The sequence below is a fragment of the Sander lucioperca genome, chromosome 20 (assembly GCF_008315115.2).
Source record: "Sander lucioperca isolate FBNREF2018 chromosome 20, SLUC_FBN_1.2, whole genome shotgun sequence".
Classification (NCBI taxonomy): domain Eukaryota; kingdom Metazoa; phylum Chordata; class Actinopteri; order Perciformes; family Percidae; genus Sander; species Sander lucioperca.
Window position 1 is genome coordinate 22,213,494 of NC_050192.1, and position 24,609 is coordinate 22,238,102.

Here is a 24,609-nt window from a genome sequence, read left to right on the forward strand (position 1 = left end):
GGTGTACAATGTATATAAAATAGGTGACAGAACACATCCTTGTGGTGTGTTTATAATTTTTGAAGATGATATACATGAGTTAAATCTGACTTGCTGACTACGGTTTGTCAAGAAGTCATAAATCCATGAGATCAGTTGGGGATTTACTCCCAAATGCACCAATTTTCTCACCAGAAGGTGGGGTTGGATTGTATTAAAAGCGCTGCTGAAGTCAATGAACACAATCTTGACCAGGCTCTTTGCGTGCTCAAGGTGCTCATGAGTGCTGTTAATCAAAGATAGCAGCGCGTCCTCAACACCTCTCTCTGCCCGATAAGCGAATAGGCGATATGCACAGGCGAGCATGACGTATTTCCGGTTAAATCTCAGGATGCATGTAAACTTCCGGTTATCGTAGAATGCTGTGCTACCATTGAATGCTTGTCGTCAGAACATCCAAAACTGTTCATTTTCGTCGTTGTTGTGTTGTTTATGTTAATGTTTTTACTTGTAATACTTTGTCTTGACTAATAACACGATGAATAAACGTACGAAAGTGTCCTTTCAAAGATGGGATGACAGCTCTTCCAGCCACCACTGCTGTGTGCCGCAACCAATGTAGTGTCTGAAAGATGCAATTCTGTTAGTTTTTTTACTTTTCCCAAAGACAATGAATTACATAAACGGTGGGTGATTAACATCCGATGAGACAACTTTCTTATAACGAACACACAAGTCTGCAGCCGACACTTTTAAAAAAAAAAAAAAAACATGCGGTTTTAACATTGTCGCATGTCTACATGCTAACGGCAGTATGTCATCTTGGCTGCCAGTGTTGTTAAATTCTCCCCAATTCTGGGTCGCATTCCTGCTGAAACATGTCTGATTGGGTAATGTTTGGTTCAGAACCCTTTATCTGTGATTTTTGACGTTAGAAAGTGCTTCTTCGTTCCACTACAATCTAACGTTAGCGTACCCCTAGCTAACTATTATGTAGCTGCATGCTGACGCAACATAGCTGTATCTTAGCTGTAATCTCGGCCAATGCTGGTAATTTCTCCCCAAATTCTGGTCACTTTACTGCTGGGACATGTCCGGTTATGTAGTATTTGGTTTAGAAGCCTTTATTTGTGATTTTTCAAGGTAGTAGCGGAGTATATATAGCTATACACTATAGCAGGACTTTGTACCGTGAAAAATCACCAATAAAGGATTCTAAACCAAATACTACACAACCGGACATGTCCCAGCAGTAAAGTGACAGGAATTTGGGGAGAAATGACCAGCACTGGCCAAGATTACAGCTATGTCGTGTTAGCATGCAGCTACATAATAGTTAGCTAGGAGTATGCTGGGCTCTCACAGAGATCTCATTTGTAGCCCTGTTTTTACCTGATACTTTCATAAAAGTACAAACACATGAAGTGAGAGGTATATACACATGATTAGACTTTATTTAAAGCATGATTAACCTGAAGCAGGACGGAGTCATGACTTAAAACACCAAAGCAAGGCTTCTAGCTCAGGCTAGCTAGCGTTAGCAAATTACCTTCAAAGTTGCAAAGAAATTAAGAAACGTAAAATTTGAAGCCTTTATCCAATTTGCTACGTGGTGTCGTACTGGATGGCCGGACGACCACAAGTCCACAAGATTTACGGGGATTTACACGTCTAAAATAAGATTTGACATCATCCATAGAGATGTCAATATCCACACCCTTCATGTCTATATATATATATATATATATATATATATATATATATATATATATATATAGGTATATAGTATGTCGAAAGAAATTCATGAAAAGTCATAGTATAGTATGTTGAAAAAGTCATAAAAAAGTCATAGTATAGTATGTTGAAAAAGTCATCAAAAAGTCATAGTATAGTATGTCCAAAATATTCACAAAAAGTCATAGTATAGTATGTTGAAAAAAAGTCAAGAAAATAGTCAGTATACAGTAGTATGTGAAAAATATTCACAAAAAAGTAATAGTATAGTATGTCGAAAAAAAGTCATGAAAATAGTCACAGGATAGTATGTGGAAAAAGTCAAAAGTAATAGTATAGTATGTCGAACAAAGTCATAGAAAAAAGTCAGAAGTCAAAAGAACGTCATAGAATAGTATCTTGAGAAAGTCATAAAAAGTCATAGTATAGTATGTTGAAAAAAGTCATAAAAAGTCACAGTAGTCATAAAAACTCAGCATGTTGAAAAAGTCATAGTATAGTATGTCCAAAATATTCAAAAGAAGCCATAGTTATAGTATGTTGAAAAAAGTCATAGTATAGTAGGTTGAAAAAAAGTCAAGAAAATAATCAGTATACAGTAGTATGTCAAAAATACTTACTTTTGCGGGCCCTGGCGTTTACATCCCTGCTATCCCGGAGGTTGATCTTGCTCAAGTGGAGGCTCTCCCACACACGACCGTTGGATTAAAGAAGCGCTCGACAACTTGAAGCTTGAGAAACTTAGGCCGGTTACACACTGGATGCGTCGCGCGAGCATGTCAGCCGCATTCACAAGAATGATTTATTGACCCTTTGCACGTGACGTCACGCTCCACTCGCGCGAATTATGAACGCCATGACGGACGGCGGAAGAGCTATGCTGTAGATGGACGGCAAGCTAAACTCGTAGGTTTTCGTTCGTGTTTGTGTTCTCAAATGCACAATGTGCAGAGTAATCCTCACCAACACAAGCATGTGTATGTATTGCCTTTCTGTTTCAAATGGAAATGAGTGATAAATAAAATGATCCTCAACCAGCTAGCTGCCGTGCTAACCAGCTAACAGGTCCAACCCGATGATGACCCACATAACTAGCTAACCGGTTATTCACTGACCTAGCTACATATCCAAAAAAGAAAGCCGTTCCATTGATCATTTAACTTAACACACATACAAAAAATATCGGTTAAATTAAAGATGACATAGCACGGAAACTAGCTTCAAAAACGAGTTAAATGCGGGTCTGCGGAGCTCCTAACCCGGCTAGCTGACGAGCTAGCTGCAGCTAGTTTTGGACGGCTCGCTAGCTGCTGCCCATCGCGTCGTAATATCCCAAATATCCAAAATAATCACAGATAAGAAGATGGCTAGATGTTACAATTATGTGTGGTTACTACTGATCATAGACACTCCGTGATTTACTGCATGGATTAACGTGTGATAGATAATTAATGACTGCACTTCCAAGAGCTGGGATGTGTTCAGGCATCCATTAGCTAGGAAGTTGCAGTGGCACATCCAGTGAACAACGGTACGGGTAGCCACGACCGATCATGTCCTCTAAAAACATGGGCTACGTGTTATATAAATCTTTAATTAAAGGAGAATTCCGGTCAATTTTTACGTTAGTCTTGATCGCTATGCTACGCGAGTACTTTCGATAGAAAAAACCCGACCCGAATCAGTGCAGGTAACACGGAGAAGCTACAGCTACGTACTACAAGCGTCCACTGAGCTAAAACGGCAGTGGTCAGGGCCTTTGTGCCTCTTAACAGACACAAAATGCAATTAATATGTCCGTGCCACATGGACAGGGCCCTTACGTGTCAACAAGATGCCTTTTCAACTCAGACATTGTTTAAATTCACATAACCTGGTCCCTGTCTCGATCCTGCTGGTAGCTAGCTTGCCCTGCTAGCCATTAGCTGCCGTCCGGTGAGTGCCGTCCAGCTACTACCACACTACTGTTTTTTTAGGGGGGAATAAACTTCAAGATGTGACATGACCTGTCCTCTGGAGGACATAGCCACACCACCGCCGCTCCGCAGATTATTATTGGGATGATTATCACAGAAGCCTGTCTGAATACACTCACCGGACGGCAGCTAGCAGCTAACGGCTATCAGCTAGCAGGGCAAACTAGCTACCAGCAGGATTGAGACAGGGACCAGGGTAGGTGAATTTAAACAATGTCTGAGTTGAAAACACATCTTGTTGACACATAAGGGCCCTGTTCATGTGGCACAGACATATTAATTGCATTTTGTGTCTGTTAAGAGACACAAAGGCACTCTAAAACTTGAAGTCGGGCGGACTCTGTGATTTAATGAGGTCCGTGAAAACGGAGCGAGAACGAATTAAGGGTCGGTATCCAAACCTACTATCTCCAACTTCTCCAAATACTGCTCTTTGTGAGCACCTACCAGATGCCCTACCTCGACCGATAACGGCACGACAACTTGTTGTTCAATAGAAGAAACCATATAAAGCCACAAATACAGTTTATTTAGTGTTATGTATTTCAAACTGACTGAAACTATGAAACTTTCCGCTCGTCCACTACTGTTTAGCCTGTGCTTCCGCCGTCCGTCATGGCGCCGTCACGTGGTCGTGTGACGTGTTTGCAAAGGGTCAATATTTATTTGCATTTATTATTCATTGTATTTACACCCCAGCCCAGCCCAAATAAGGCAATAAACTGTTTTTAACCTGGATAACTGGACTAAAATAAAGAAACTGATGGAATATCTGCCCTGTATTGGACTATATAACAAAATACAAAATAACTGTTCATTTTAACAAACGGTAGAGGGCAGTACAACGTCTAGACTGGTGGTAGACATTAAGTTCCACAGTTTGACGGTTCGAATCCCACCCGCGGCTTGCCCAAACAATTTAAAAACATCAAAAAAAATTCTTTAAGTGTTCATGGGGGGCTAAAATACCTTCATGCCTTCAATTCTTTCCTTTTTCTTCTTTGTTTTTTTCTCCCCCCTCCCTGACAGAATATTGTTCCACAGCTTCAACACAAGGGTTAACATTGTTGGAATGTTAAAACACACACACACACACACACACACACACTCACTCACTCATTCACTCACTCAGACACACACACACACACACACACACACACACACACAGAGAGAGACACACACACACACACTCACTCTCACACACACAGACAGAGACACACACACACACACACACACACACTCTCTCACACACACAGACAGAGACACACACACACACACACACACACACACACTCACACACACACACACACACACTCACACACACACACACACACACACACACACACACACACACACACACACAGACACACACACACACACACACACACACACACACACACTCACTCTCTCACACACACACACACACACACACACACACACACACACACACACACAGAATTGTTTACTTTTGAAATTTGTGTTGGAATGTTAGAATTTCCCTTATGCTTATAATCCTTTGATGACTGTTCCTTTGATGGATGATGTCACAAAGGTCCGTTGATATCTTCAGTTTCAGTGTTAGGAGGAAACAGTTGGTTAACCTTTCAGCACAGATCACAAGCACAGACGAGACCATTTTGATGCAACAGTGTTTTTATTGACTGCTCAAGTTCTGTTCTTGTACACTTTTCGACATAACTTTAAGAAGAAGTTAATGTTCAAAGTGCAAAAGCAAAAGTTTAACCATAATAAAATAGCTAGGTCTAACGTTTCGCAAATGGAAGTCATGGCTCTCGCGAAAAAGGTGAAAACTGACCAAGAGGAGGTGAAACGTGATGAAGTAAACAAGTTGAAAGGCATACTCAAATCGACACAGGCTGAGCTCAAAAAAACGAGAAAGGAGCTGAAGAAGGCCAACCGAGAGAACGCCAACCTGGGTGCAACCATCACACATCTCAAACACTGTGATGCAGACCTGATTAATGAGATAGAGAAAAACAGCAGCATGAGCAGCTATATCACACAGTTCAAGACCGATCTGCAGGAATGCATTGATTATACCTTGGACCCCACGGAATGGGTACAGAATATCATTGAGGTCAAAAGACGTTACATCGACAATGACACCCAAGTACAGATGGATGAAAACACTGAGGCTTATCTTATAAAAGCGGTTCCTGATAGTGACGTAACAATCAGCCATTACAGAAAGCGCCTCGAAGCCTTGAAACATTACGAAGAATTGAATTTTAAGAGAAGAGAGCAGGAACACAGAGCCTTAACTTATATAATCAACAAGAAGACGATGGAGCAGCACAACATAACAAAAGAACTCAAAGAAACAAAACGGCTTCTTGAAAAGGCAAAAAAGCCGCCACTGCAGAAAATAATGTCCTGGATAAATAAGAAAGTGCTACGAAAAAACATCAATGTCGAACCATCATCTCTTCTCACAGGTGACAGCCAGCCACCGGTCCTCCCTGATGACAGAATCGTGTCATCAGTGCTTTCCTGTACAAATGCCACAATATCATCATCTACGCATGAATACATGGACAGTGTCATTCACAGTATCGTGTCATCTGTGCATTCCTGTGCAGATCTGGTCCTCCCTGATGACAGAATCGTGTCATCAGTGCTTTCCTGTACAAATGCCACAATATCATCATCTACGCATGAATACATGGACAGTGTCATTCACAGTGTCGTGTCATCTGTGCATTCCTGTGCAGATCTGGACTTCCCTGATGACAGAATCGTATCATCTGTGCATTCCTGTGCAGATGTCACGATATCATCATCTACGCAGACACATCAATACATGGACGGTGTCATTCACGTGAGGCCGTATCATTCAGGGATCAGTGATCTCCCAAAAGTTGACTGCTAAAACTCCCCTTAAAATGACAGTAATTGTGACAATTAAAATTAATTTCAAATAAAATGAACAACTTCAGCTCAATATCTGTTCTTGTATTTCCTGTATCTGTGATACCTCATGTATGATTTAAATATTTGAAACCTTCAAAGAGGTATGCATACGTCTTTTCTAAATAAAAAAATACAATATACACAAAAACAGTAAACAAAATATAGGAAATGGCTGCGTAAGTAGTTTGAGCACTCTGTGCAACGTGCAGATGATTGTACATGCAAAGTGTAGTGACAGATAGATGGATAGATACTTTAATAATACCCAAGGGCAAATTCAAAGAAGTGATTTGAGTGAGATTTGAACTCACCCTGGTTTACAAGACCAGTGCTCTAACCCCTGAGCTATGGAGCCAGTGTAAGGAGGAGGTTTCTGATGGACACCTCCTGCCAGAGGGGAGAGATTCAAACATAGTGTTTCCAGGGTGAGAGGGATCAGCCAGACTCTTTCCTGCTCGCCTCAGTGTCCTGGAGGCGTACAGATCCTGGAGAGACGGCAGATAGCAGCAAATCAACTTCTCAGCAGAGGGGATGATGCTCTGCAGTCTGCTCTTGTCTTCAGCGGTGGCAGCAGCGTACCAGAAAGTATGATGAAAAAAGGTTTAAAAAAAGTAATAGTATAGTATGTTTAAAAAAAAAAAAAGTCATAGTACAGTAAGCTGAAAAAAGTACAAAAAAGTCATAGTATAGTATGCTGAAAAAGTCATAAAAAAGTCATTGTATGGTATGTCAAAAAAAGTCAAAAAAGGTCAAGGTCAAGGTAAACTTTATTATCCCACAAGGGGAAATTCATGTGGTCATTCATTACGCGTCCTAGTCACAACATATTCTCTAAACATATAGACACCACAAACAAGCCAATAAGCATGTATAAAGAAGAGAATGATACTACAGAAATGACAATGACAGAAATCAACAAAAACAATAAACAATACTACAAAAAAGACAAAGACAATCCGACGTCTGACATTTACGATACGAAACTATAAAATTCAGGTAGCAAAACATTTTAAAAATAATAAGAAAAATTAAGATCTACCATCCAGTTAAAGTGCCAGTGCGGAATTAAAGTGCCTGTGATGTGCTTGGTCATTATACAATCTGATCGCTGTAGGCACAAATGATTTATTGTACCTTTCTGTTCTAATTCTCTGTTGTAAAATTCTACCAGTTGACCTATTGCTTCTCATAAATTTATGGTGAAGAGGGTGAGTAGGGTCATTAAGGATTTGGTCAGTCTTTTTTAAGATAAGCTCATTGTACAACTGAGCTGCCGACACCTGATCAATTCCGATGATCCTACTGGCCATCTTGATCAGTCGCTGCAATTTCTTTTGGTCCTTAGCATGCATGTTACCAAACACACAGATAAGGCCAAAAGACAGAACACTCTGGAGGATACTTTTGTAAAACATTACAAGGATGTGTCTGTCTAATCTAAAAGTGTTTAGTTTCCTAAGGAACAACATCCGCTGGTGCATTTTCTTAGTTTTATTCAGTGCGCATACATTAAAAGTTAATTTAGAGTCAATTTCAACTCCCAGATATTTGTAGGTTGAGACTCTCTCTACTAGTTCACCATTGATCTTAGAGGGGGGGGCTGTGATTCTATTTATGTTAAAATCTATGACCATCTCTTTTGTTTTCTTCACATTTTTTCAAGGAAATTATCAGAACACCACTGAGTAAATCCCTGTAATTCCCTCTGGAATTCATTCACAGAAGAAATGTCATATTTTAAAAAACCAACCAGTGCTGTGTCGTCAGCGTATTTAAAATAAGTGTGGGCTGAAGAGGATGCTTGACAGTTATTGGTGTACAATGTATATAAAATAGGTGACAGAACGCATCCTTGTGGTGTGTTTATAATTTTTGAAGATGATATACATGAGTTAAATCTGACTTGCTGACTACGGTTTGTCAAGAAGTCATAAATCCATGAGATCAGTTGGGGATTTACTCCCAAATGCACCAATTTTCTCACCAGAAGGTGGGGTTGGATTGTATTAAAAGCGCTGCTGAAGTCAATGAACACAATCTTGACCAGGCTCTTTGCGTGCTCAAGGTGCTCATGAGTGCTGTTAATCAAAGATAGCAGCGCGTCCTCAACACCTCTCTCTGCCCGATAAGCAAATAGGCGATATGCACAGGCGAGCATGACGTATTTCCGGTTAAATCTCAGGATGCATGTAAACTTCCGGTTATCGTAGAATGCTGTGCTACCATTGAATGCTTGTCGTCATAACATCCAAAACTGTTAATTTTCGTCGTTGTTGTGTTGTTTATGTTAATGTTTTTACTTGTAATTGACCCTTTGCACGTGACGTCACGCTCCACTCGCGCGAATTATGAACGCCATGACGGACGGCGGAAGAGCTATGCTGTAGATGGACGGCAAGCTAAACTCATACGTTTTCGTTCGTGTTTGTGTTCTCACATTCACAATGTGCAGAGTAATCCTCACCAACACAAGCATGTGTATGTATTGCCTTTCTGTTTCAAATGGAAATGAGTGATAAATGATCCTCAACCAGCTAGCTGCCGTGCTAACCAGCTAACAGGTCCAACCCGATGATGACCCACATAACTAGCTAACCGGTTATTCACTAACCTAGCTACATATCCAAAAAAGAAAGCCGTTCCATTGTTCATTTAACTTAACACACATACAAAAAATATCGGTTAAATTAAAGATGACATAGCACGGAAACTAGCTTCAAAAACGAGTTAAATGCGGGTCTGCGGAGCTCCTAACCCGGCTAGCTGAGGACAGGTCGCTAGCTGCTGCCCATCGCGTCGTAATATCCACCAGTCAAATCTAAACATAGGCTACGCAGCGAAAATAATCACAGATAAGAAGATGGCTAGATGTTACAATTATGTGTGGTTACTACTGATCATAGACACTCCGTGATTTACTGCATGGATTAACGTGTGATAGATAATTAATGACTGCACTTCCAAGAGCTGGGATGTGTTCAGGCATCCATTAGCTAGGAAGTTGCAGTGGCACACCCAGTGAACAACGGTACGGGTAGCCACGACCGACCATGTCCTCTAAAAACATGGGCTACGTGTTATATAAATCTTTAATTAAAGAAGAATTCCGGTCAATTTTTAAGTTAGTCTTGATCGCTATGCTACGCGAGTACTTTTGATAGAAAAAAACCCGACCCGAATCAGTGCAGGTAACACGGAGAAGCTGCAGCTACGTACTACAAGCATCCACTGAGCTAAAACGGCAGTGGTCGGGGCCTTTGTGTCTCTTAACAGACACAAAATGCAATTAATATGTCCGTGCCACATGGACAGGGCCCTTACGTGTCAACAAGATGCGTTTTCAACTCAGACATTGTTTAAATTCACATAACCTGGTCCCTGTCTCGATCCTGCTGGTAGCTAGCTTGCCCTGCTAGCTGATAGCCGTTAGCTGCCGTCCGGTGAGTGCCGTCCAGCTACTACCACACTACGGTTTTTTTTAGGGGGGAATAAACTTCAAGACGTGACATGACCTGTCCTCTGGAGGACATAGCCACACCACCGCCGCTCCGTGGATTATTATTGGGATGATTATCACAGGAAGCCTGTCTGAAAACACTCACCGGACGGCAGCTAGCAGCTAACGGCTATCAGCTAGCAGGGCAAGCTAGCTACCAGCAGGATCGAGACAGAGACCAGGTTATGTGAATTTAAACAATGTCTGAGTTGAAAACGCATCTTGTTGACACGTAAGGGCCCTGTTCATGTGGCACAGACATATTAATTGCATTTTGTGTCTGTTAAGAGACACAAAGGCACTCTACAACTTGAAGTCAGGCAGACTCTGTGATTTAATGAGGTCCGTGAAAACGGAGGGAGAACGAATTAAGGGTCGGTATCCAAACCTACTATCTCCAACTTCTCCAAATACTGCTCTTTGTGAGCACCTACCAGATGCCCTACCTCGACCGATAACGGCAAGACAACTTGTTGTTCAATAGAAGAAACCATATAAAGCCACAAATACAGTTTATTTAGTGTTATGTATTTCAAACTGATTGAAACTATGAAACTTTCCGCTCGTCCAGTACTGTTTAGCCTGTGCTTCCGCCGTCCGTCATGGCGCCGTCACGTGGTCGTGTGACGTGTTTGCAAAGGGTCAATACTTTGTCTTGACTAATAACACGATGAATAAACGTACGAAAGTGTCCTTTCAAAGATGGGATGACAGCTCTTCCAGCCACCACTGCTGTGTGCCGCAATCAATGTAGTGTCTGAAAGATGCAATTCTGTTAGTTTTTTTACTTTTCCCAAAGACAATGAATTACATAAACGGTGGGTGATTAACATCCGATGAGACAACTTTCTTATAACGAACACACAAGTCTGCAGCCGACACTTTTAAAAAAAAAAAAAACATGCGGTTTTAACATTGTCGCATGTAGCTAAATGCTAACGGCAGTATGTCATCTTGGCTACCAGTGTTGTTAAATTCTCCCCAATTCTGGGTCGCATTCCTGCTGAAACATGTCTGATTGGGTAATGTTTGGTTCAGAACCCTTTATCTGTGATTTTTGACGTTAGAAAGTGCTTCTTCGTTCCACTACAATCTAACGTTAGCGTACCCCTAGCTAACTATTATGTAGCTGCATGCTGACGCAACATAGCTGTATCTTAGCTGTAATCTTGGCCAATGCTGGTAATTTCTCCCCAAATTCTGGTCACTTTACTGCTGGGACATGTCCGGTTATGTAGTATTTGGTTTAGAAGCCTTTATTTGTGATTTTTCAAGGTAGTAGCGGAGTATATATAGCTATACACTATAGCAGGACTTTGTACCGTGAAAAATCACCAATAAAGGATTCTAAACCAAATACTACACAACCGGACATGTCCCAGCAGTAAAGTGACAGGAATTTGGGGAGAAATGACCAGCACTGGCCAAGATTACAGCTATGTCGTGTTAGCATGCAGCTACATAATAGTTAGCTAGGAGTATGCTGGGCTCTCACAGAGATCTCATTTGTAGCCCTGTTTTTACCTGATACTTTCATAAAAGTACAAACACATGAAGTGAGAGGTATATACACATGATTAGACTTTATTTAAAGCATGATTAACCTGAAGCAGGACGGAGTCATGACTTAAAACACCAAAGCAAGGCTTCTAGCTCAGGCTAGCTAGCGTTAGCAAATTACCTTCAAAGTTGCAAAGAAATTAAGAAACGTAAAATTTGAAGCCTTTATCCAATTTGCTACGTGGTGTCGTACTGGATGGCCGGACGACCCTCCGTATATTATTAATAGATACTTTAGGCAACTCCAGCAAACACCTTGTAAACTTAATCTCTGCCATCATAACGGTCTACTGTCACTGTCTAATGTTTTCTTCCGGTAACCGGAAATGTCCAAGCATCCTTACGCCAATGCGGAAGTGATGCGTGCATAGAGCCTATTGATTCTGGTCTAAAAGAGGTGAAACCTCATGGAGAAGTTGTTTTAAAATTATTATTTCAAAACATTTCATAACTGTAGATGTAAGGGCAACAGGGCGCAGGTCATTGAGTTCCTTAGGTCTATTGTTTTTAGGCACAGGCACTATTAGGGATTTTTTCCATAAACTGGGAACAACTCCAGTATCTAGTGACAGCTGAAACAACCTGTGGAAGGGCTGTGCCAGCTGATCAGCACACACCTTTAGTGTCCTGCAGCTGATACCATCAGGTCCACAAGTTTTACGGGGATTTACACGTCTAAAATAAGATTTGACATCATCCATAGAGATGTCAATATCCACACCCTTCATGTCTATGTCTATATATATATATATATATATAGTGTATGTCGAAAGAAATTCATGAAAAGTCATAGTATAGTATGTTGAAAAAGTCATAAAAAAGTCATTAGTATGTTGAAAAAGTCATCAAAAAGTCATAGTATAGTATGTCCAAAATATTCACAAAAAGTCATAGTATAGTATGTTGAAAAAAAGTCAAGAAAATAGTCAGTATACAGTAGTATGTGAAAAATATTCACAAAAAAGTAATAGTATAGTATGTCGAAAAAAAGTCATGAAAATAGTCACAGGATAGTATGTCGAAAAAAAGTCAGTATACAGTAGTATGTCAAAAATATTCACAAAAAAGTCACAGTATAGTATGTCAAAAAAGGTCATAAGAAAAAAGTCATAATATAGTATGTCGAAAATATTCACTAAAAAGTCATAGTATGTCGAAAAAGTCATAGTGTAGTATGTCAAATATTCACAAAAAAGTCATAATATAGCCGACAGCTGTCTCCTCTGAGCGTAGTCACCGTCAGCACCGAGCTATTCCTTAAAGGAGCTATTCCCCGGTCTTGTAACACAAGGAGAGCCTGCCAGAGCTCCTTGTATTTGGTCCGAAACATCCAAAAAATGCTTTCACACTGTAAACGAACCGGACCATGGTTAGGTTTGGTCCGGACCGAGACCACCTCTTTTGGTCGGACCAAAATTTGGTCTTTTGATCCGGACCGTGGTCCGGGGGAGGTTTCACACCTCTAATTTTGGTTTGGATCAAACTGAAAAGTCCGAAAGTCCGGACCAAATGAGGTATGTGTGAAAATGCCCTTATAGTATGTCGAAAAGTCATAGGATAGTATGTGGAAAAAGTCATGAGAAAAAGTCATAGTATAGTATGTCGAAAAAAAGTCATAGATGTCGAAAAAAGTCATAGTATAGCATGTGGAAAAAGGTCATAAGAATAAAGTCATATTATAGTATGTTGAAAAAGTCAAAAAGTCATATTATAGTATGTTAAAAAAAAAAAGTCAAAGTTCTCAATGCTTCAGTTTACAGCCCTACACTCAATGAAATTCATACTAATTAAACCCATTCCCACATTTTCAACTATTCCTACTACGTCACCTACAGTGCCTGACAAAAGTCTTGTCGCTTATCTAAGTTGTAGGAACAACAAATAATAACTTGACTTGTAGTTGATCAATTGGAATCAGAAATGGCTTACATGAAAGGCAAAGGCTTATGGATTATGCTTATTATACCAAAATAAAGTTTTGTATCATTCATTGAGTTTTATCATTGAATTAGGACAGAAAGGTCAGATTTGACTTGGACAAAAGTCTTGTCGTGTCTTTATATGATTCAACCAATCACAGATTAGAGTTTCACCTGTGACAAATACTGTAATTAACACATTCCTGGGTGTGTATAAAAAGAACTCCAGCACACCAGACCTTCATGTGAAGTGCAACCTGACCTCTCACAACATGCCAAAGATTCAACCACAGACCAAAGTGCTGATCATCAAGAGCCTGAAGACCAAGTCGGCAGACATCTTCAATGTATCCAAACGTCAAGTGGAAAGGATAAGAAAAAGATTTGAAGAAACTGGTGAAGTTCATGACAAGTCCAGGTCAGGCAGACCCCCGTAAGACAACTGTTCGAGAGGACCGTTGCTTCGACAGTCCAGGGACAGCCCTTTTTCTGGGCTGGCAACCAGAAACCCCTGTATCTATAACAACAACAGTTTGTCGAATTCTCTCATGCAGTGGTCTCCATGGCCGAATTAGTGCTCACAAACCAGCATTAAACAGAAGAAAACTAAAAAAGTGTGTTGCATTTGCAAAGGCCCACAGCTTGGTGAAAGGATGGACAGTGGAAAAGTGGCAGAAGGTTGATTTTTCTGATGAATCATCCATTGAACTGCATCCCAATTGCTGCAAATACTGCAGAAGACCTGTTGGAACCCGCATGGACCCAAGATTCACCCAGAAAACAGTCAAGTTGGTGGAGGAAAAATAATGGTTTGGGGTTACATGCAGTATGGGGGTGTGCGAGAGATCTGCAGAGTGGATGGCAACAACAACAGCCTGAAGTATCAACAAATTATTGCTGCCCATTACATTCCAAACCACAAGAGAGGGAAAATTCTTCAGCAGGATGGCGCTCCTTGTCATACTTCAGCCTCCACATCAAAGTTCCTGAAAGCGAAGAAGGTCAAGGTGCTCCAGGATTGGCCAGCCCAGTCACCAGACATGAACATTATTGAGCATGTCTGGGGTAAGATAAAGGAGGAGGCTTGGAAGATGAAACCAACGAATCTTGATGAACTCTGGGAGTCCTGCAAGACTGCTTTCTTTGCTATTCCAGATGACTTCATCAATACGTTATTTGAGTCATTGCCGAGACGTATGGATGTAGTCCTCCAAGCTCATTTTCTTTTTCCCAAGGCACCATGACTTTACGTATGCTCTGATGTTATTGTAGCATGTTTGTGTATTCACAATAAAGTATAATTTCTACCGTACATTACTGTATTTTTGTATGCAACAAGACTTTTGTCCAAACCAAATCTGACCTTTCTGTCCTAATTCAATGATAAAACTCAATGAATGATACAAAACTTTATTTTGGTATAATAAGCATAATCCAGAAGCCTTTGCCTTATATGTAAGCCATTTCTGATTCCAATTGATCAACTACAAGTCAAGTTATTATTTGTTGTTATCTACAACTTAGATAAGAGACAAGACTTTTGTCAGGCACTGTACTTCTTACACATTTAAGCCAGCAATACAGTTTAGCGTCAACCTTTAAACATACAACATTCACACCGCAGTTTCTTCAGAAATTGCATTCTCTAGTAACTTTTAAGCTACCTCTTTCAAATTCTTGTGTCCAGGTGTTTGTTACGGGGAGGCGGAGGAAAGAGGACCCAAACGCAGAGAGAGGCAGGCAGGCAGGCAGGCGATGGTTAAACACAGGTTTAATGAACAAAAACTGAGGAGAGCAAACAACGAAGGAAGTCCTGAAGGCACAGGCAAAAAGGTCCAAAATACAAAAACAGAATAGGGAATCCAAAGACAAGGGCACAGGCTACGACACGCTGACAGGACAGGAACACAAACTGACACAAAATGATCTGACACCAGACAAAGGAAACACAGGGGCTAAATAAACTAGGTAACGAGAAGACGCAAGACAGGTGACACCAGGGCTGGGGAACAGGTGAAGCACATCAGACAATCACACAGGCGGGAAAACACAAAGTAAAGCTAGACAAGACACGACAGAAAACAGACTATCAAAATAAAACAGGAAACCAGAACAACAGACAGGAAACATGAAATAAACTAAACAGAGACTTGACACAACAAGATAAGACACAACAGGGAACAGAAATATACAGAATAATGCAAAAAAAACAGAAAATGTACAAAACCATAACAGAGCCCCCCCCCCCCTCAAGGGGCGGATACCAGACGTCCATAACAAAAAACAACCCAAAAAGGGCGACTAGAGTCCAGGGGAGGCAGAGTGTCACTGGGGCACAGGGAACAGCGCCCTGGGGCCCGGGGAACAGAGTGTCACTGTGGCACAGGGATAAACGCCCTGGGGCCCGGGGAAAACAGAGCAGGGCCACTCGGGGGGAAACACAGAGCGGGGCCACTCGGGGGGAAAAACACAGATCGGGGCCACTCGGGGGGAAAACACAGAGCGGGGCCACTCGGAGGGAAAACACAGAGCGGGGCCACCCGGGACAGGGAACAGAGAGTCACTGGGGCACAGGGAACAGAGTCACTGGGAGACCTCGGCGACAGGGGGCAGAGAGGCCTCGGCGACAGGGGACTGAGGCCTCGGCAACAGGGGACTGAGAGACCTCGGCAAAAGGGGACTGAGAGGCCTCGGCAACAGGGGACTGAGAGGCCTCGGCAACAGGGGACTGAGAGGCCTCGGCAACAGGGGACTGAGAGCAGCCACGAAGGCAGAAGCCTTCAGGCGGCCTGCGACGAAGGCAGAAACCCTCTGGCCACCGGCGACGAAGGCAGAATCCCTCTGGCGGGTTGCAGCGGAGGCAGAAACCCTCTGGACACCGGCAACGAAGGCAGAATCCCTCTGGCGGCCTGCGGCGGAGGCAGAAACCCTCTGGCCACCGGCGACGAAGGCAGAATCTCTCAGGTGGCCGTACTGGACGTCGATGGCAGCGCCCCTCCGGGGGCCTTGCAGGTCGGCCAAGGCGGAGCCCCTTGGGAGGCTGCGCAGGTGAAGGGGCAGCTGGGCCAGGACCAGGCGACGGGTCAGCTGGGCCGGGGCCTGGCGACGGGTCAGCTGGGCCGGGGCCTGGCGACGGGTCAGCAGGGCCGGGGCCTGGCGACGGGTCAGCTGGGCCGGAGTCAGGCGGCGGGTCAGCTGGGCCGGAGTCGGGTGGCCAGGCAACCGGGGCAGAGGTTGACTGGGGTGTCAACATGGCACGAGGGGCAGGAGTGGGCCTGACCGCCGACAGGGCACGAGGGGCAGGAGTGGGCCTGACCGCCGACAGGCAAAGTCTCAGGGGGGCAGGACAAAGGCAAAATCCTAGGGGTGGTCTCAAGGGCGGTCTCAGGGGTGGTCACAGGGGTGCCGGGGACCGGCAAAGTCTCAGGGGCGGTCTCAGGGGCGGCTATAGCCAGTTCAGAGGGGCTGGACACCAGCCAGAATTCAGGGGGGCTGCTAGCCAGCCGGGGATCAGGAAAGCTGCTAGTCAGCTGGGGATCAGGAGAGCTACTAGTCAGCCGGGGATCAAGGTTCAAGGACAGCCTTGGGACACTAGGGAACTCGGGAACTCTAGGAAACTCGGGAACTCTAGGAAACTCTACGAAAAGCTCGGGGGCACTAGGGAGCTCGGGGACACTAGGGAGCTTGGGGACACTAGGGAGCTCGGGGAAGCTGGGCAGTGCTGGGACACTGGGCAGTGCTGGGACACTGGGCAGTGCTGGGACCCTAGGGAGCTCGGGGATACTAGGAAGCTCGGGGACACTACGAAACTCGGGGAAGCTGGGCAGTGCTGGGACACTGGGCAGCTTGGGGACAGTAAGGAGCTCAGGGACCCTAGGGAGCTCGGGGATACTAGGAAGCTCGGGGACACAAGGAAACTCGGGGAAGCTGGGCAGTGCTGGGACACTGGGCAGCTTGGGGACAGTAAGGAGCTCAGGGACTCTAGGGAGCTCGGGGACACTAGGAAGCTCGGGGACACTAGGAAAGCTGCTAGCAAGCCTGGAGTCAGGGGGGTTACTAGGTGGCCAGGATTCGGGGAGGTTGCTAGCTAGCTGGGGCTCTGAGAGGCTGCTAGCCAGCCTAAATTCAGGGGGACTGCTAGCTAGCCTCGGATCTGGGAGAGTGCTAGCTACCCTGGACTCAAGGGTTAACTAGCCTGGGCTCAGGAAGGCTACTAGCTAGCCGGGGCTCAGAGAGGCTGCTAGCCAGCCGGGGATCAAGAAGGCTGCTAGCAAGCCTGGATTCAGGGGAGCTGCTAGCTAGCAGGGAATCAGGGAAGTTGCTAGCTAGCTGAGGCTCAGGGAGGTTGCTAGCTAGCCAGGGCTCTGGAAGGCTGCTAGCTAGCCTGGATTCAGGGGAGATGCTAGCTAGCAGGGAATCAGGGGGGTTGCTAGCTAGCTGGGGCTCAGGGAAGTTGCTAGCTAGCCGGGGCTCAGGAAGGCTGCTAGCTAGCCTGGATTCAGGGGAGCTGCTAGCTAGCTGGGACTCAGAGAGGTTGCTAGCTACCCGGGGCTCAGGAAGGCTGCTAGCTAGCCTGGATTCAGGGGAGATGCTAGCTAGCAGGGAATCAGGGGGGTTGCTAGCTAGCTGGGGCTCAGGGAAGTTGTTTGCTAGCCGGGGTTCAGGAAGGCTGCTAGCTAGCCTGGATTCAGGGGAGATGCTAGCTAGCAGGGAATCAGGGAAGTTGTTAGCTAGCTGTGGCTCAGGGAGGTTGCTAGCTAGCCGGGGCTCAGGAAGGCTGCTAGCTAGCCTGGATTCAGGGGAGATGCTAGCTAGCCTGGATTCAGGGGGTTTGCTAGCTAGCCTGGATTTAGGGAGGTTGCTAGCTAGCGGGGAAGTTGAGAGGCTGCTAGCTAGCCGGGAATCAGGAAGACTGCTAGCTAGCCTGGATTCTGGGGAGATGCTAGCTAGCGGGGAATCAGAGGGGTTGCTAGCTAGCAGGGACTCAGGGGGTTCGCTAGCTAGCCGGGGCTCAGGGATGTTGCTAGCCAGCTTGCATTCAAGTGGGCTGCTAGCTAGCCGGGGATTAGGGAGACTGCTAACTAACTCGGGGTCAGGAGAACTGCACGTCGGCCCAGGGTCAGGAGAGCTGCAGGCCAGCTCGGGGTCAGGAGAGCTGCACGCCAGCTCAGGGTCAGGAGAGCTGCACGCCAGCCCAGGGTCAGGAGAGCTGCACGCCAGCCCAGGGTCAGGAGAGCTGCACGCCAGCCCAGGGTCAGGAGAGCTGCACGCCAGCCCAGGGTCAGGAGAGCTGCACGCCAGCCCGGGAGCAGAAGGGTTGCACGTCAGCTCGGGGACGCTAGGGAACGAGGACTCTGGGGTGAAGAGCGGGGCATTGTGATGGGAGCCATGTCTTCCTCTTCCCCGTCTGCGACCTCCGCGGGCCCCAGAGAAAACAGCCAGGCGGGTACCCTCATAGGACGGCTGGTGGTTGGGGGCATACGCTGACTGGGTAGCCTCTGAGCAATCCAGCAAGCGTTCTCATCAACCCAGCCTCTTATGTCAGAAAAAATGAACAGTAACGGTTAGCAATAAAAGGTAAGCCTACTACTTCTTTGCTTTGAGCCAGTTATTCAAACAGACAAGCCTGTTGACATTTTCATACATCAGGGAAGCTCGCTTCTTTTGTACAACATGCCAAGACAGTGAAAACAACCTTTCAGACGGTACTGATGTGGCTGGTGTTGCTAACTACTTACTTGCTAAGTGCAAGGCGGGCCATTTCACTATGTGCCCCTTCATGTGTGGACCACCAATCCTGGGGACAGTCATCCATGCCAGTAAGAGGCTCTGCCTTGTAGCGTAAACTTTCCATTCAGAATCTTACTGGCGTCCATTTTGGCGTCTCGCGCTCTCCATCCACTCAAAATGTAACGTTAGCGAACGATCGGTTTGGGATCTATTTGGTCCAAAAAAAACCAGGATTATCCTGATCCCATCAGAAGGCTGGATTCAGTTGTGATTTTTCGAACCAAATAAAATCAGAGAGGTTTTTTTTTTAATAATCAACAATCATAAAATAAACGTTTACTGATGTATTTCTGCATATATGAAGCATATACAGTCATGCTATAGTTGACTAAAAAGAGGAATAAAAATATCATCTTTAGGAAATTGATCTTAATGCCTTAATTAAAAAAATGAGGAAAAAGCCAATCTTTAAGGACACCAGTTTTCTTTGTGAATGAATAATGTATCGTGAATAAATAAATGTTCTTCCTTAAAATACAGGAGGCATAAGTAAGTACACCCCTATGTTAAATTCCCATAGAGGCAGGCAGACTTTTATTTTGAAAGGCCAGTTATTACATGGATCCAGGATACTATGCATCCTGATAAAGTTCCCTTGGCCCCCACATCATCACATACCCTTCACCATACCCCACATCATCACATACCCTTCACCATACCCCCACATCATCACATACCCTTCACCATACCCCCACATCATCACATACCCTTCACCATACCCCCACATCATCACATACCCTTCACAAATTGGTGTCCTTAAAGGTTGGATTTTTCCTATTTTTTTAATTAAGGCATTTTTTGATGATGGCTTTAATGATGTCGTTTTTACTGTCTGACTGTATTTTTTCAAATACGCCGCACTTTTGCCGCATAAATTGCCGATTTCCGCGCAAAATATGCGGGGCTTGCTTGATTTCATAATCCTCGCATTTATGTTGCAACAAAGTCCCATATATCTTAGCAGAAAGTTGAAAAATGTTGCGTTTACTTCACACAAGAGCAGCCATTTTCCCCTGTTGCCATGGGAACGTTATGAAGTGATGTAATTACGCGACGTGAACATCATCAAAAAGCTGCAAACCCCGCGATGAAGCCATGATGAAACCGCAGTTTTTGCAAGTTCCCTCAATTTCATTGCATAAAATTGCATAAATATCCCGCGTATCTTATCATAGTGTAGTATGTCAAAAATATTCACTAAAAAGTCACATTATAGTATGTCAAAAAAGTCATAAAAAAGTCACAGTAGTCACAAAAAAGTCATAGTACGTTGAAAAGTCATATTATAGTATGTTGAAAAAAATCATACAGAAGTCATAGTATAATAGGTCAAAAAAAATCATGAAAAATGTCCTAGAAGTCAAAAGAACGTCATAGAATAGTATGTTGAAAAAGTCATAAAAAAGTAATCTTATAGTATGTCGAAAAAAGTCATAGGATAGTATGTGGAAAAAGTCATAAATAAGTAATAGTATAGTATGTTGAAATATTTACTAAAAAGTCATAGTATAGTATGTCGAAAAAAAGTCATGAAAAAAGTCATTAGTATAGTATGTTGAAAATATTCACTAAAAAGGCACAGTATAGTATGTCAAAGAAAGTGATGAAAAAAGTTACAGGATAGTATGTGGAAAAAGTCATAAAAAGTAATCGGATAGTATGTCGAAAAAAAGTCATGAGAAAAAGTCATTGTATGGTACATCGAAAAATGTCATAGTATAGTATGTCGAGAATATTCACTAAAAAGTAATATTATAGTACGTTGAAAAAGTCATAAAAAAGTCATAATATAGTATGTCGAAAAATGTCATAGTATAGTATGTCAAATATTCACTAAAAAGTCATATTATAGTATGTCGAAAGTCATAAACACGTCAAAAATATACACAAAAAAGTCATAGTATAGTATGTTGGACAAAAAATCATACAGAAGTCATAGTATAGTAGGTCAAAAAAAGTCATGAAAAAAAGTCCTATAAGTCAAAAGAACGTCATAGAATAGTATGTTAAAAAAGTCATAAAAAGTAATCGGATAGTATGTCGAAAAAAAGTCATGAGAAAAAGTCATCGTATGGTATGTTGAAAATATTCACAAAAAAAGTCATAGTATAGTACGTCAAAAATATTCACAAAAATGTCATAATATAGTATGTTAAAAAAGTCATAAAACAGTCACAGTATAGTATGTTAAAAAAGGTCATAGTATAGTAGGTCGAAAAAAAGTCATGAAAAAGTAATAGCATAGTATGCCAATAATATCCACAAAAAAGTCATAGTATAGTATATTGAAAAAAAAGTCATGGTATAGTATGTCAAAAAAAGTGATGAAAAAGGTCATAGTATAGTATGTGGAAAAAGTCATAAAAAGTAATCAGATATTATGTCGAAAAAAAGTCATGAGAAAAAGTCATAGTATAGTATGTCAAAAATATTCACTAAAACGTCACAGTATAGTATGTCCAAAAAAGTCATATTATAGTAGGACGAAAAAAAGTCATAGATGTCGAAAAAAGTCATTGTATAGTATGTCGAAAAAGTCACAAAGAAGTCATAATATAGTATGTTGAAAAAAGTCAGTATACAGTAGTATGTCAAAAATATTCACTAAAAAGTCATAATATAGTATGTTGAAAAAGTAAAAAAAAGTCATATTATAGTATGTTAAAAAAAGTCAAAGTTCTCAGTGCTTCAGTTTACAGCCCCACACATTATGAAATTCATACTAATTAAACCCATTCCCACATTTTCAACTATTCCTACTACTTCACCTACTTCTTACACATTTAAGCCAGCAATACAGTTTAGCGTCAACCTTTAAACATACAACATTCACACCGCAGTTTCTTCAGAAATTGCATTCTCTAGTAACTTTTAGCTACCTCTTTCAAATTCCTGTGTCCAGGTGTTACAGATATAGCCAATTTTTCAAATTAGTTAACCCTCTGAGGACGCACACACACACACACACATCATAAGTTTGTTTGTTTGCAAAAGAGATTTGAGGAATTTCAAAAAGCGAACATCACCGTTTCAGATTAAACCAACTTATCTCTTCACTAGTGCTGTGAAACAATTAAAATATTTAATCGTGATTAATCGCATTAATGTCATAGTTAACTCGCAATTAATCGCACATTTTTATCTATTCTAAATGTCCCTTGATTTACTTTTGTCCCATTATTTTTTCTCATTTTAATGCTCTTATCAACATGGAAAAGTGGATCGGCTTGCTTTGTGCAAATGTTTTTTTATTGAAAACAACATTGGCATTACTGTAGGATTCAATTTCACAATAACATTCTCACTTGGAGCACATAATCTCTCACACAATGTTACACTGTCCAACAATAAAAGGGTGGGAAAAGACTGTCACACAAACAGCCCCTTCAGCAGCCCTTTCTGAAGGATCAAAACAGAGCGATACAAAATAATATCACAATGTGCACATGTAAGGTAAACTAGGACTCAGCCTATAGTGCAGTTAAACCATGGCTTAATACTTCTTTTTCTCAAGTTCGCTTTGAACGTAGCAGTCATGCTACTGCTCTATATTCACCAGAGGCTCATCAACCCAGCCTCTTATGTCAGAAAGAATGAACAGTAACGGTTAGCAATAAAAGGTAAGCCTACTACTTCTTTGCTTTGAGCCAGTTACTCAAACAGACAAGCCTGTTGACATTTTCATACATCAGGGAAGCTCGCTTCTTTTGTACAACATGCCAAGACAGTGAAAACAACCTTTCAGAAGGTACTGATGTGGCCGGTGTTGCTAACTACTTACTTGCTAAGTGCAAGGCGGGCCATTTCACTATGTGCCCCTTCATGTGTGGACCACCAATCCTGGGGACAGTCATCCATGCCAGTAAGAGGCTCTGCCTTGTAGCGTAAACTTTCCATTCAGAATCTTACTGGCGTCCATTTTGGCGTCTCGCGCTCTCCATCCACTCAAAATGTAACGTTAGCGAACGTTAGCCTACTACTCTTTGGCCGGCTCGCAGGCCCAAACAAGTGTGTGTGGCGTGCCTGTTGTTTTGTTTCCGGTCTAACTAGATACTGTTGTGTATGGTTTCATGGCGATGCGCTAAAGCAGGGGTCACCAACCTTTTTAATACTGAGAGCTACTTCATGGGTACCGAGTCATACGAAGGGCTACCAGTTTGATACACTCTTCTCAGTTTGCCTTTAGTTATATATGATTATTAATGATTAATGATAGTGTGGTGCCTTAAATAGTAATGCTGTGATGCTGTATGAAGAGGAATCCGCCGACACTGATCTTGATTATAAAAAGGTTTATTACAAACAAAGATTCAGCATCAATTTTACAAACTCCTGCAGAGACCTTGGAGAATGACCAACCCAAACCTCAAAATTTGCCGCTCTGCCTTTTCTTTGTATGCAGAACGTATATATCCTATGCATTGTATCAACATAGGACGTGATATGTGTGAGTATACCATTGGACGGATAACTGACCAATCAATGCCTGTTATCTGGCACAACTCCAAAAAAGGTGTCTGTCTTGGAGGGACCTCTACTCATGTTAACAATTTCCAGATGTTCTTAGTGAATGTAGAGTAAAGTTCATGCATCCTCCTTATACCAAAAACTTAGATCACAATGGTAAATAGTCAGATACCACAAGAGTCATCTATGTGAAGACACTGATCACGTTAATGATTTCTCACAATAATTATCAACAATGACTTAACAAGGTGGGAAACAGATAATGTCAATATTCAATTTTCATTTTTAGAACAGGCCTGAGGGCTCCTCATGTGGTCCTTGGGGGCTACCTGGTGCCCGCGGGCACCGTGTTGGTGACCCCTGCGCTAAAGAGAGAAAGTCGCCGATTTTCAACCCTTCTGAAGCGAGTCATCCAGTGGAGTTCTGCCAGCGTGAAACTCCGGTTACTAGAGCCGTGCATCTGCATGTTTGGCTGAGCTGATTGAAAATCAGCAAACTTTCTCTTACATTACCAGCTAACGCTAGCTGGCTAGCTTGGTTGGCAGAACGCTGAACAAGACATTTCTAGGCGACAAAAGTGTTATGAAACTAGCGATTGAGACCATAAATGAAAAACGTAAAAAATCAAGTGAGAAGTAAGCTCATTTCCTCATTGACTTCTATAGAATAGCTAATTTATTGTAATTACTGAAATATATCTTTTTCTGTTTCACACTGTCCAAGAGAAAACCTTTAACATGCTGTACTGCTAATGATG

General features: G+C 42.7%; 1 protein-coding gene across 1 annotated transcript in view; it reads left to right on the forward strand.

The window, feature by feature from the left end:
- Positions 1-5,239: 5,239 nt before the first annotated feature.
- The window catches only part of LOC116034889 (cilia- and flagella-associated protein 57-like), a 24,798-nt gene continuing 5,428 nt past the window's right edge, over positions 5,240-24,609 (forward strand). The window contains exon 1 of the mRNA XM_031277653.2: positions 5,240-5,514. Within this exon, the coding sequence (XP_031133513.2) occupies positions 5,404-5,514 (111 nt within the window). The 5' untranslated portion in view covers positions 5,240-5,403. The remainder of the gene's footprint in view (positions 5,515-24,609) is intronic.